The 14,429-nt window shown below is 47.7% G+C and overlaps 1 protein-coding gene across 1 annotated transcript in view; it reads left to right on the top strand.

Moving 5' to 3' along the window:
* The first annotated feature begins 3,848 nt into the window (after positions 1-3,848).
* The window catches only part of AK1 (adenylate kinase 1), a 176,006-nt gene continuing 165,425 nt past the window's right edge, over positions 3,849-14,429 (top strand). The window contains exon 1 of the mRNA XM_073600458.1: positions 3,849-4,001. Within this exon, the coding sequence (XP_073456559.1) occupies positions 3,942-4,001 (60 nt within the window). The 5' untranslated portion in view covers positions 3,849-3,941. The remainder of the gene's footprint in view (positions 4,002-14,429) is intronic.

Below are 14,429 nucleotides of genomic sequence, written 5' to 3'. Positions count from 1 at the left end.
GGTGGTGGATTGGCTTACTAAACCTTCCTCATCCTCCTCCTCCTCCTCCATCACACAAGCAGAGACAAGTGTGCAGTCCCCTGCAGTTGCCAGAGTGGATAAAACTGTCTCCCTATCCACATCTATTTCTGCCATAGCCCCAACATCAGCCATTGAAGAGTCAGCTGAGTTATTTGACCACAGCGTCAGCCACTTGCTCCTTGATGATGCCCAGCCATTACTGGATTCAGATGTTGGTTTTGAGGTTGAGGATGACAGGAACATGCCTAGAGAGAGGGAGGGACACTGGTGGACAAATTGACATTCATGTTCCCCAAGCCGCAGAAAGAAAGAGTAGAGAGCAGCCACTCTATTCCATCACATTCTGCAGCTGTTATCTCCCAGCCCACTCCCCAAAGCTCAGCTGTCTGGGCCGTTTTCAGCACATCTGCAGCAGATCGCATTGTTGCTATCTGCAAACTGTGTCTCAGGCACATCAAACGTGGCCAAAACACCAACCATTTGGGTACCACATGCTTAACAAGGCATTTAACGTCCAACCACTCAACCCATTGGCAAACGCACCTAAAAAGCCACACAAAAAGGGGCACAAATCTGTCCCCCCTCCTTACCCACTTCAGTCTGCCCCTGCGATACCGAGTCATTACCTTTCAGCAGCCTCCGCTGACAGGGATGATGGTATAGCACAGGGTGTCCCAGGTCCTGGCAGCACATCTGCCAGCAGCACACCACCAGCTGTAGACTGTAGCCGGCAAATTTCTCTGCCCCATCTGCTGCAGCAGAAAAAAAAAAATACAGTCCCTGCCACCCACATGCCCAGCGTCTGAATGCAAGCTTGTCAAAGCTGTTGGCTCTCCAACTTCTGCCTTTCAGCCTGGTGGATTCTGTCCCCTTCAGTGAATTAGCACAATGTGCTGTACCACAATGGCAGGTTCCCAGTCGCTACTACTTTTCATGTAAGGCCGTTCCATTTCTCTACCATCACGTGGAAGGGAATGTTCTGGAATCTTTGGGCAAGGTAGTCAGCCGTAAAATCCAAAGAAAGAAGAAAGAAATGGCTGTACATCCAGAACTACTGATTGCCTTTTATTTTTTTTCACAAAGATAACACCAAAGAAACCAAACTGTGGTCACGTAGATGCATTTCACACATACATCTTGTGTACTACCAAAATAAAACCGTAAAATCCACCTTACTGCTGACACGTGGTTCAGCAAGCATGGGCAGGGACGATATATTTAGTTGTTGCAGCTTGTTATGCCCCCACGTCTCCATACAGCTGGTGGTGATGATGCCATACCTATGAGCTCTACCCCCTCCTGCTCCTCCGCCCCTCCATGCCCTCCTCTGCAGAATTGTCCTATGAACATCAGGTACCCCCTAAGCGTTCAAAGGGCTATTCCCAGAGTCAAGCTAAAAGGTGCCATGCAGTGCTTCAGCTGGTGTGTTTAGGGGACAGGAACCACACCGGAGCAGAGGGGTGGGGGTGATAGTGGTGGTCGCTCATTGGTGGGGGTGGAGGTGATACTGGTGGTCGCTCATTGGTGGGGGTGGAGGTGATACTGGTGGGTGATGGCGATACTGATGGTCGCTCATTGGTGGGGGTGGAAGTGATAGTGGTGGCCGCTCATTGGTGGGGGTGGAAGTGATAGTGGTGGTCGCTCATTGGTGGGGGTGGAGGTGATAGTGGTGGTCGCTCATTGGTGGGGGTGGAGGTGATACTGGTGGTTGCTCACTGGTGGGGGTGATGGTGATACTGGTGGTTGCTCATTGGTGGGGGTGATGGTGATACTGGTGGTTGCTCACTCTGAAGGTGATAGTGGTGGTCGCTCATTGGTGGGGTGGAAGTGATACGCTCATTGGTGGGGGTGGAGGTGATACTGGTGGTCGCTCATTGGTGGGGGGTGGAGGTGATACTGGTGGGTGATGGTGATACTGGTGGTCGCTCATTAGTGGGGTGGAAGTGATACTGGTGGTCGCTCATTGGTGGGGGTGGAGGTGATACTGGTGGGTGATGGTGATACTGGTGGTTGCTCATTGGTGGGGTTGGAGGTGATACTGGTGGGTGATGGTGATACTGGTGGTCTCTCATTGGTGGGGGTGGAAGCAATAGTGGTGGGTGATGGTGATACTGGTGGTCCCTCATTGGTGGGGGTGGAAGTGATAGTGGTGGTCGCTCATTGGTGGGGGTGGAGGTGATAATGGTGGGTGATGGTGATACTGGTGGTCGCTCATTGGTGGGGGTGGAAGTGATACTGGTGGGTGATGTTGATACTGGTGGTCGCTCATTGGTGGGGGTGGAAGTGATACTGGTGGGTGATGTTGATACTGGTGGTCGCTCATTGCTGGGGGTGGGGGTGGAGGTGATACTGGTCTGTGATGGTGATACTGGTGGTCGCTCATTGGTGGGGGTGGAAGTGATACTGGTGGTTGCTCATTGGTGGGGGTGGAGGTGATACTGGTGGTTGCTCATTGGTGGGGGTGGAGGTGATACTGGTGGTCGCTCATTGGTGGGGGTGGAGGTGATACTGGTGGTCGCTCATTGGTGGGGGTGGAAGTGATACTGGTGGGTGATGTTGATACTGGTGGTCGCTCATTGGTGGGGGTGGAAGTGATACTGGTGGGTGATGTTGATACTGGTGGTCGCTCATTGGTGGGGGTGGAAGTGATACTGGTGGGTGATGTTGATACTGGTGGTCGCTCATTGCTGGGGGTGGAGGTGATACTGGTCTGTGATGGTGATACTGGTGGTCGCTCATTGGTGGGGGTGGAAGTGATACTGGTGGGTGATGTTGATACTGGTGGTCGCTCATTGGTGGGGGTGGAAGTGATACTGGTGGGTGATGTTGATACTGGTGGTCGCTCATTGCTGGGGGTGGGGGTGGAGGTGATACTGGTCTGTGATGGTGATACTGGTGGTCGCTCATTGGTGGGGGTGGAAGTGATACTGGTGGTTGCTCATTGGTGGGGGTGGAAGTGATACTGGTGGGTGATGTTGATACTGGTGGTCGCTCATTGGTGGGGGTGGAAGTGATACTGGTGGGTGATGTTGATACTGGTGGTCGCTCATTGGTGGGGGTGGAGGTGATAGTGGTGGTCGCTCTTTGGTGGGGGTGGAAGTGATACTGGTGGGTGATGTTGATACTGGTGGTCGCTCATTGCTGGGGGTGGGGGTGGAGGTGATACTGGTCTGTGATGGTGATACTGGTGGTCGCTCATTGGTGGGGGTGGAAGTGATACTGGTGGGTGATGTTGATACTGGTGGTCGCTCATTGGTGGGGGTGGAAGTGATACTGGTGGGTGATGTTGATACTGGTGGTCGCTCATTGCTGGGGGTGGGGGTGGAGGTGATACTGGTCTGTGATGGTGATACTGGTGGTTGCTCATTGGTGGGGGTGGAAGTGATACTGGTGGTTGCTCATTGGTGGGGGTGGAAGTGATACTGGTGGGTGATGTTGATACTGGTGGTCGCTCATTGGTGGGGGTGGAAGTGATACTGGTGGGTGATGTTGATACTGGTGGTCGCTCATTGGTGGGGGTGGAGGTGATAGTGGTGGTCGCTCTTTGGTGGGGGTGGAAGTGATACTGGTGGGTGATGTTGATACTGGTGGTCGCTCATTGGTGGGGGTGGAAGTGATACTGGTGGGTGATGTTGATACTGGTGGTCGCTCATTGGTGGGGGTGGAGGTGATAGTGGTGGTCGCTCTTTGGTGGGGGTGGAAGTGATACTGGTGGGTGATGTTGATACTGGTGGTCGCTCATTGGTGGGGGTGGAGGTGATAGTGGTGGTCGCTCATTGGTGGGGTTGGAGGTGTAGCTAAGGATCGGGATCGCTCCGGAGGAGGCGGCACAGACAGGAGGAGACACCGGGTAGCAGTGAAGGGGAGGCGGTACAGAGATCACAGTGATCCGGGTGCGGAGATCGGAGAGGAGCCGCAGGATGAACACATCTCAGGCGAAGGATTACCTGTCGGAGCGGCACATCCCCCGGCTGTTCGAGGTGTGTCCCCCGCAGTGTGTGCCCGCTGTCTGGGTGATGTGATCGGTGTGCTCAGTGTTGTGCAGTCCGATGTTTTGCTGCAGATGTATGCGGAGATCCCTCTATGATGTCTTATTCTGTTATGCTGTATACACTATGGCAATGTATTGCCGGGGAGTCGTTGTATTTCCTCTTTATCTGGGGGCTCGGTTGCAGAGTATGGGGTGATTTTTACTTGTATTTAGTGAATTATATTTGATTAGAAAAGTTAAAGGAGACTATTGTACCCCTGTCATTGCTATCCCTTGCTTCATAAACTTGGTAAGGGGCTTCCATGCCTGATCTGCTTTTGAAAATGCTAGTTTACTGTCTGCTTCTGGCTTTCCAGTCACCGCACCACTACAAGTGTGCAGCAAGTGAAGTCAGAGGTCCTGCTCTGCACACTTGGGATGAAAACAAACAATAAAATATAGGGTTTCAGCTGCTCACTCAGCAATAGCAACCCAAATGGATCAAGATTTACTGGGGCAGAAATACCTCAAGGGTTAGCATAGACCAGCCCTTCTCAACCACAGTTCCATGGAACCCTAGGGTTCCTCCAAATGTTGCTAGGGGTTCCTTGATCAATGGAGCAATTTCTTCCTCTCAGATATGTCACCAATTATACTTTTAGTGCTTTGTAAGGCGGCATTCTTCCCACTAACCCTATGGAAGGAGCATTCTTCCCACCTATCACCAATGTAAGGGATATTCTTCCTACTGACTACCCATGAAAGGAGCATTCTTCCCACTGACCTCCAATGTACAGAGCATTCTGATCACTGACGACCAATGTAAGGAGCGTTCTTCCTACTGACCACCAATGGAAGAACTACTATTCTTCCTTTAGGCCACCAATGTAAGGAGTATTCTTCCTACTGACCACCAATGGAAGAATTACTATTCTTACAATAGGCCACTAATATAATGAGCATTCTTCCCACTGACCAGACCACCAATGTAAGGGATATTCTTCCTACTGACCACCGATGGAAGATGATCTATTATTCCCATAGACCACCAATGTAAGGAGCATTATTTACACTGACCACCAATTGAAGAACTATTCTTCCCCCTGACTACCAATGGAAGGAGCATTCTCTGCACTTACCACTGTTTGAAGAAGCATTCTTCTGACTTTCCACCAATGGAAGAAGCATTCTTTCTACTGATCACCAATAGAAAAATTACTCTTCCCAATGATCATCAATTGAAGGAGAATTTTTTCCCACTGGCCACCAAGCGAAAAAGAGCATTCTTCCCACTTGCCACCAATGGAAGAAGAACTATGCACTACCCAATGACTATCAATAAGGAGCATTTTTTCTCACTGACCACCAAGGGAAAGAATGTTCTTCCCACTGACCACCAACAGGAGAAAGATTCTTCTCATTATCCACCAATGGAAGAAGTATTCTTTCTACTAACCACCAATGGAGAGAGCATTTCATCCTACTGACCACCAATGGAAGAACTACTTTTCCCAATGACCATCAATAAGGAGCAATTTTTCCACCGACCAACAAAGGGAAAGAGCATTCTTCTCACTGACCACCAACAGGAGAAGCATTCTTCTCAGTATCCAATGGAAGAAGCACTCTTTCTACTGACCACCAATGGAGGAAGCATTCTTCCCACTGACCACCAATGGAGGAAGCATTCTTCCCACTGACCACTAATAGGACAACTACTCTTCCCAATGACCATCAATTAAAGGAGCATTCTTCCCGCTCACCACCAATGGGGAAGCATTCTTCCCATTGACAACCAGGCTAATGTTCCATGAGTGGCAGATATAGTAATTTTTTGGCAAGGGTTCCATAAAAACCTGAAAGTTATTTCAAGGATTCCTCCATTTTAAAAAGGTTGAGAAAGGCTGACAAAGACAGACTCAGAAACAAATGTAGCATATTTTAAAAAGAAAAATCACTTGTACTGAGATGTGTTTGAGGAGAACCAGTGATGTATTTCTCTTATCTCCCAGTGACCAAATGGAGCAAAAGGTAGGCAAGCATGTGTTGGGGAGGAAGCAGGTTAAATGAACCTACTGCACCGCCCTTCACAACAAAGCACGGGCCTTATTTAAGCAAGTTGGTGCTCCTATCAGAGGTCATCTGAAACCTGGGAGCTGCTGTCCTGTCAAGAGACTTCAGACATTACACACTTAGATGCTGAGAAACAATGTGCGATGGTGGACACTTTATGAAGCAGCCATACCTAGAAGCACATGACCTAAACAACCAAGAGCGGGGCACCCTGTCCTTGCTGGAGGAAGGGTGTGCAACCAATCACACAAATGTCCTATGCCCCCAAGGAAATAATAACTTGCTTCTTATCACAGGTGCACTTTAAAGCTGAACTCCAGGTAGACATAAAAACGGCAAATTATTATTTTTTTTGATCCTAGTATTGTTGCTAATGTAATTAAAATAAGAGTATACAGTGATCTTGATATATTGTTCAAAGATATAAATTCCTGAGTGTAATATTTAATTCCTCTGTTTGTAGCCGTTTCCATCGTTAATGTGGGCATGTGGAGCCCAATCGATATCGTTTCCTGGAATATCTTTGGAGAGGTGCATGCTGGGTAACCATCATGCACCTCTTGATCTTGCGCATGTGCGATTCACTGGCCGTAGCGCCGATTGTTTCTAAAATTGCCATAACAACGGGTGGCGATGGAGGAAGGTCCTGCCGCGGTGTTATGGCAACATCACAGTACTGCCCACAGACTCCTGGGAAATGAGGACGCATCATTGCCCAGGAGCATAGGCGAGGGAAGAAGTCTCGAGGAGCTTTGCGGACCAGGAAGTGGCTGATTACTAGGACTAAATAGCAACAGGGAGTTTAGGGTAAGTATACATTTTTTTTTCCTGCAAATGTTTGTTTATAGGTAAAAAGGAGTCTTTTCAAGGAAAAACATTTTTTAGGGTGGAACTCCGCTTTAACAGACAATTGTGCCATAAACTTTTAATGCAGCGAGTGCAAGTACTTGGTATTACCCTCCTGTATTTCCTGCTACTGCAGCACCCAAACTAGAAGGAGGATAGGCAGGGGGAACCAATCAGGTGCTGTCTACAATGAAAATGATGACAGGAGGAAGGAGCAGTGTGAGCAGGGGATGAACTTCTGCAGCTTCCTCCTGCCCAGTCATAGGTCGGGGGCAGGGTGGTGACCTAACGCTTTCCAGCATCAGAGAAAAGTCAGGTCATCAGTCTGGTAATACAAATTGTAAAAAGGACTGCAACTGTCAGAATCGGGTGGACAGAAATACAAATCCTTGAGTAAAACAGTGATCACATACAGTGTATAGTTCTCCAGCAATTGGGAATGTATTTAGAATGAGCAATTGGGAAGATAAGCAGAGGTATGTTCTAGGCCCCTTCCTTCCCCGCTGCTTGAATGGTTTTCCAATGTGACAGTTGACAAATAAACATCCCCCTGATCCTGTCTGCATTTTTGGTGTGCCTGGGTAAAAAAAAAAAAAAAAAAAAAGACTCCTTTAGTAAATACAGTAACATGTCTGTGTGGACCACAGGAGCCAATCAGATCTCTTCATTGATTTCCACTGTGCAGGGGGGAATTGACATCTGGGTAGTGATGGGTTGCAACACTCATCACAGATACATTCCCTTTCTTCTTGGGGAATAGTTGGGACCCCTGTCAGGTTTTCTAGCTGTCAGTGTCTCATCAGGGAGATCTGTTTTTACTTCCTGTCCCAGAGACACAGCAGGAAGTTAGAGAAACCGTTGTAAACAGATATTGTTTTCACTTTGGAAGAGTTCCCCTCTATACCTGTTATGCTCTGTATACACGGTCGGATTTTCCGCCAGAAAATGTGCGATGGGAGCTTGTTGTTGGAAATTCCGACCGTGTGTAGGCTCCATCGGACATTTTCCATCAGAATTTCCATCACACAAAATTTAAGATCTGGATCTCAAATTTTCCGACAACAAAATCCGTTGTTGTAAATTCCGATCATGTGTAAACAATTCCGACGCGCAAAGTTCCACGCATGCTCGGAATCAAGCAGAAGAGCCGCACTGGCTACTTCATTTTTCTGGGCTCGGCGTACGTGTTGTACGTCACCGCGTTCTTGGCGATCGGAATTTCCGACAAGATTTGTGTGACCGTGTGTATGCAAGACAAGTTAGAGCCAACATCCGCCGGAAAAAAATCCATGGATTTTGTTGTCGGAATGTCCGATCGTGTGTACGGGGCTTTAGGGTTCAGCTGTAAAGAAATGTTGGGTATACATTCACTTTATTATAGAAAAGTGGTTGGTTGTCACAAGAAGGGCGACACTGGAAGAAGGGAAGGGAATGATGGCATGACAGAACCTCTAGACTCGTATTGGCTGTTGATAAATTGAACCTGTCGTTTGATAAAGAAAACAGTCATTTTTATCTCCCTGAGTCATTAGTGATTAATGGCCGTGGGTCTAACGTACAACAGCGATCGGAGGAGTCGAAGCCGCATCACGCATTTCTCAGGCTGTGGGACACGTGAGAAGACAGATCAGCACACACACACAGATGATGAGACACATTTGTTTAGGCTCGTTGTCACATAACACAGATAGGAGTCACATCCTCCTCCTCGTTTATTGTGTTGTAAGACTCACATATTTTTGTAGTTAGAAAAAAAAAAACAATTGGCTGATACAGGGCTGCTGTCTTAAATCAGGGGGTCCCCAGACAGCCTACCAGACTGCCCCCCCAGTCCATTTCTTTGCAGCCTCAGCTACACAGATGAATAGGAAGTACTCTGAGGCTTCCTGCTCATTTACTAATTGAAGCATAGTAAACAGTTTGCTATGCTTCAGTGATGAATGAACACATGAGTGATTGTTACTGATTTCTCACTGTGTTCATTCAGGAAAAGAAAGGGCCAGTAAATAACATATTTACCAGCCCCTTCCCCCGCTCACCATCCTGAAACATCTCCTGTGTGCCCATAGCAGCTGGAGGCGGGAGAGGAGGGAAGCCAACAGCGTTGTGGGGGAAAGGGGCACATGGTGGGTCTGAACAGAAAATGGAAGGGGCACGTGCTAGAACCAATCCCCGTGCAGTGCAGCCAGAGGGAGAAAGAGGAGGAGAAGCTGGCACCGCTGCAGGGGAGGCAGAAGAGGATCAGTGTAGAAAAAATGATCCGCACTCCGGTTGTTCTTAAAATTTCTTCATTTTATTGAATAGCCACAGTGAACAAATGCAGATTAAGTCATTTGACGCGTTTCAGCCTATAAGGCCTTAGTCATAAGAAGAGGATCAGTCTCTGCAATAAGACGGTACAGCTCAGCAGCTGCCCGGCCCCCCCTTTTGAACTGATGGGGCCCGGGCCTCCCTTTTGAACTGATGGGGCCCGGGCCTCCTTTTTGAACTGATGGGGCCCGGGCCTCCCTTTTGAACTGATGGGGCCCGGGCCTCCCTTTTGAACTGATGGGGCCCGGGCCTCCCTTTTGAACTGATGGGGCCCGGGCCTCCCTTTTGAACTGATGGGGCTCGGGCCTCCCTTTTGAACTGATGGGGCTCGGGCCTCCCTTTTGAACTGATGGGGCCCGGGCCTCCCTTTTGAACTGATGGGGCTCGGGCCTCCCTTTTGAACTGATGGGGCTCGGGCCTCCCTTTTGAACTGATGGGGCCCGGGCCCAGTACAGGAGGGCTGGCTGTACTGCCTTATCAGTGGCCCTGGGCTGATATTAAAAATCACAGATCATTTCTACTGTCATTGATCTTAAAGGGGTTGTGAACACAGTTTTTCACCTTAATGCATTAAGGTGAAAAGCCTTTTGTGCTGCAGCACCCCCCCCTTTCTTACCTGAGCCCGATCGTTCCAGCGACAGCAGCTCCAGCCGCTGTCTCCGGTCTTCATTGGATAAATTGATAGCAGCAGGAGCCATTGGCACCCGCTGCTGTCAGTCAAATCCAGTGATGCGCGAGCCAGGGGGCAGGGCTGAGCCCTGCTGTCTGTGTCAATGGATGCAGAAGCAGGACTCGGGAGCACGCCCGCATGAGTGCCATGAAATGCGGCTCTCCGTGGGGGCATGCAAGAAGAGGAGGAGCCAGGAGCGCCGACGAGGAGGACCCCAGAAGAGGAGGATCGGGGCCACTCTGTGAAAAACCCAAGTATAACATGTTTGTTATTTAAAAAAAAAAAAAACCTTTACAATCACTTTAAGCTGGCCATCAATGGATTGAATCTCGGCTGGTTCAGCAGGAACCAACCGAGATTCAATCCATCTATGGGCAGGCAAGTTGATTCATCGATCGACTTGGGTACACCCGGCTGTCTGATTCTTTTTACATGAGATTACTGCCAGCGGCTAAAGCCACTAGCAGTAATCATTGTGTTCTGCTGGCTGGGAAGACTTCCTTCCGGCAGAACACAAAAGCCCTTGAGGGAGAGAATCCCCCATCAACACTCTGCTGATGGGGGATTGGAGACATTGTTTTTCCTTGTACCCGTGGTGGAAGGAAAGAAAATCAAATTTACGGCTTGCCTTAATGTAAAATATATCTACTGTATATCATAGGGAGGAAGCTGGAGGGATGTCAGCACAGTCATTACATTACTGGGGATCAGATCTGTGGACAGGAGAAAGGAGGGGCAACACTCCATGGAATTAACTTTTTACATTTCATTTTCCAGCTAACCATTATGTCCTAAATAGCCCACCAGTCTTTATCAGCATCTCATTCATTAAATCCCGGGTCCTCCCGCCCCTTCCATTGCCATAGCAAACAATTACTAAAAAAAGATGGCATAGTAGTCCATAAGATTAAAAATAAAACAAGAGAAGCAAAAATGACCATAATTGGTAGAACACAATTATCCTGTAATCCGAATGCTAACCTCCTTAACCACTTCAGCGCTGGAAGGTTTTACGCCCTTCATGACTAGGCCATTTTTTGCCATTTAGCACTGCGCTACTTTAACTTTTACTGTGCAGTCATGCAACGCTGTACCCAAACGAAACCAATTCAATTTTTTTTTCACACAAATAGAGCTTTCTTTTGGTCGTATTTGATGGTGGTGGTATTGATCACTGCTGGATTTTTTTTAATTTTTGTGATATAAACGAAAAAAGGCTGGACAGTAAAAAAAAAATGTTATATTATATATATATATATATATATATATATATATATATATATATATATATATATATAAAACTTTCTGAATAAAATTCAGCCAAAATGTATTCTGCTACATGTCTTTGGTAAAAAAAAAAAAAAAAAAAAAAAATCACAATAAGGGTATATTGATATTTTTGTGTGAAAGCTATAGTGCCTACAAACACCTTGTTAGTAAGGGGTTAGACCCCCTTTTGCCTTCAGAACTGCCTTCATTCTTCATGACATGGATTCAACAAGGGTGTTGGAAACATTCCTCAGACATTTTGGTCCATATTGACAATGATAACATCACGCAGTTGCTGCAGATTTGTTGGCTGCACATAAATGATGCAAATCTCCAATTCCACCACATCCCAAAGGTGCTCTATTGGATTGAGATGTGGTGAGTGTGGAGGCCATTGGAGTACAGTGACCTCATTGTCCAGTGGTGAGATGATTGGAGATTTGTGACATGGTGTATTATCCTGCTGGAAGGAGCCATCAGAACATGGGGACACTGTAGTCATAAAGGGATGGACATGGTCAGCGACAACACTCAGGTTGGGTTGTGTCATTTAAACGATGCTCAATTGGTACTAAGGAGCCCAAAGTGTGCCAAGAAAATATCCCCCACACCATTACACCATCACCAGCCTGAACCGGAGATACAAGGCAAGAGGGATCCATGATTTCATGTTGTTTACACCAAATTCTGACCCCACCATCTGAATGTCTCAGCTGAAATTGAGACTCATCAGACCAGGCAATGTTTTTCCAATCTTCTATTGTCCATGTTTGGTGAGCCTGTGCAAATTGTAGCCTCAGTTTCCTGTTCTTAGCTGACAGGAGTGGCACCCGGTGTGGTCTTCTGCTGCTGTAGCCCATATGCTTCAAGGTTCGATGTGTTGGGAATTCTGCATATATTGGTTGTAACGAGTGGTTATTTGAGTTACTGTTGCCTTTCATCTTGAACCAGTCTGCCCATTCTCCTCTGACATCAACAAGGCATTTTCTTCCACACAACAGCCACTCACTGGATATTTTCTCTTTTTCGGACAATTCTCTGTAAACCCTAGAGATGGTTGTGTGTGAAAATCCCAGTAGATCGCAGTTTTTGAAATACTCAGACCAGCCCATCTGGCACCAAGAACCCATGCCATGTTCAGTCACTTAAATCCCCTTTCTTCCCCATTCTGATGCTCTGTTTGAACTTCAGCAAGTCGTCTTCACCACATCTAGATGCCTAAATGCATTGAGTTGCTGCCATGTGATTGGCTGGTGATTAGCAATTTGTGTTACCAAGCAATTGTACAGGTGTATCTAATAAAGTGGCCGGTGAGTGTATATTGTATTTTTTTTGTGTACTACTAATGGCGGTGATCAACGACATATAATGTGACTGCGATAGTTTTGTGGACAATCTGACACTGATCCTGGGGGGGAACTAACTGCCACTGACATCACTAGTGAAGCTAATACAGTGATAATACTATACACTGTCACTGCACTAAAGATACTGGCTGGGAAGTAGTTGTGGGGGTCTGCAGGGGGGGGGGGCTTATCGGAATCTGAAAGCTCCCATATCCTGCCCCTCCCATGTGAATGAGTATGGGGTACATAATACCCCTACCCATTTACCAAAAAAGTGTAAAAGTGAAAAACAAGTCCTTTATTCAAAAACAATGTCCCCTGATGTAGATCTATCGTCAATCATGATGTTCGCTGCTGCCACCACAGGACCCGGAAAAAAAAAAAAAAAGCTGCGCTTGCGATCGAACGCTCCCGAGTTCTGCCTGCTCTGCCGTGTGACATTTGTTAAATAGCTAAGGAGCATGGCCACTTGGACGACAGCACGTAGTGGCCCTGCCCCCTGTGACATCATTGACCAATGCATGCTGGGCCGCTGACGTCACAAGGGGGCGGTGCCACCAGGTGACGTTTTAAGAAACGTCACACGGCGAAGCAGGCAGCGGGTGTCATGATTGACGATGGATCTACATTGGGGGACATTGTTTTTTTATTTTTTAATAAAGGACTTGTCAAAAACTCTTGTACTTTCTCTATTCACTTTTACACTTTTTTTTGGTGAATGGGTACTATGTACCCCATACCCATTCACATGGGGGGGGGGCGGGATCTGGGGGGCTTTCAGATTCCAATAAGCCCCCCGCCCGCAGACCCCCACAACCACAGCCCTGGGTTGTGGGGAAAAGTCCCTTGTCTTTATCAACATGTGGACAAGGTGCTTTAGGGTGGGAGGGGTGCGTGCTCCCTCGTTCCTTCCCTAACCTGCCGGCTGCATGCTCGGATAAGGGCCTGGCATGGATTTGGGGGGGGGAGCCAATATTTTATATCCCCATATTTTTTTGGCGGAAATTTTGTTAACCCTTACTTACTGGGCACTTAATCCCCCCTCCTGCCCAGACTAATTTTTAGCTTTCAGCGCTGTCACACTTTGAATGACAATTGCGCGATCATGCTACACTGTACTTAAATGAAATTTTTATCATTTTGTTTCACACAAATGAAGCTTTCTTTTGGTGGTATTTAATCACCATTTGGGTTTTTATTTTTTGCTAAATAAAAAAAGACAGAAATTTTTGAAAAAAATAAATAAATAGTTTGTTATAAAATTTTGCAAACAGGTAATTTTTCTCCTTCATTGATATTCGCTGATAAGGCTGCACTGATGGGCAATGATGGGCTGCACTGATAGGCACAGATAAGGCGACACTGATAGGCACTGATAAGACGGCACTGATGGACCCTGATGGGTGGCACTGATGGGCACTGGTAGGTGGTATTGATAGACAGCACTGGTGATGAGGCACTGATTGGTGACATTTATAGGTGGCACTGGTAGGTGACACTGTGGGCACTGATGGGTGGTACTGTTGTGTACTGGTAGGTGGCACAGAAGCCCCTGCAGAGGCTCCCCACGATCGGGACTGATGTCCCTCTCACAGCCGCCGGTGATCGGTTTTTTTTTTTTCTCCTCACGCTACCAGCGTGAGGAGAAAAAATAGTCGATTACCGGCTCTGTTTACAACACATGATCAGCTGTCATTGGCTGACAGCTGATCACATGGTAAGGGGTCGGGATCAACCCCTTACTCTGATCTGTGATCAGCCGAGTCTCAGACTCGCTGATCACAGAGCATGCTGCGCGCCCTGCAGGCCGCTCAAGCATGGGAGAATGTCTATGGACGCCCTCCCGGCAAAGTAGGTTGGAAACGGCTGCAGCGCGGACGGGAAGAGGTTGAGGACACAGTGGCTGGCTCCCCGGCCCGCTCCT

Source organism: Aquarana catesbeiana, linkage group LG09, assembly GCF_042186555.1.
Source record: "Aquarana catesbeiana isolate 2022-GZ linkage group LG09, ASM4218655v1, whole genome shotgun sequence".
In the NCBI taxonomy this organism is placed as follows: Eukaryota; Metazoa; Chordata; class Amphibia; order Anura; family Ranidae; genus Aquarana; species Aquarana catesbeiana.
Note: the sequence above shows the minus strand (reverse complement) of the source record. Positions and strands in the feature narration are given on the sequence as shown.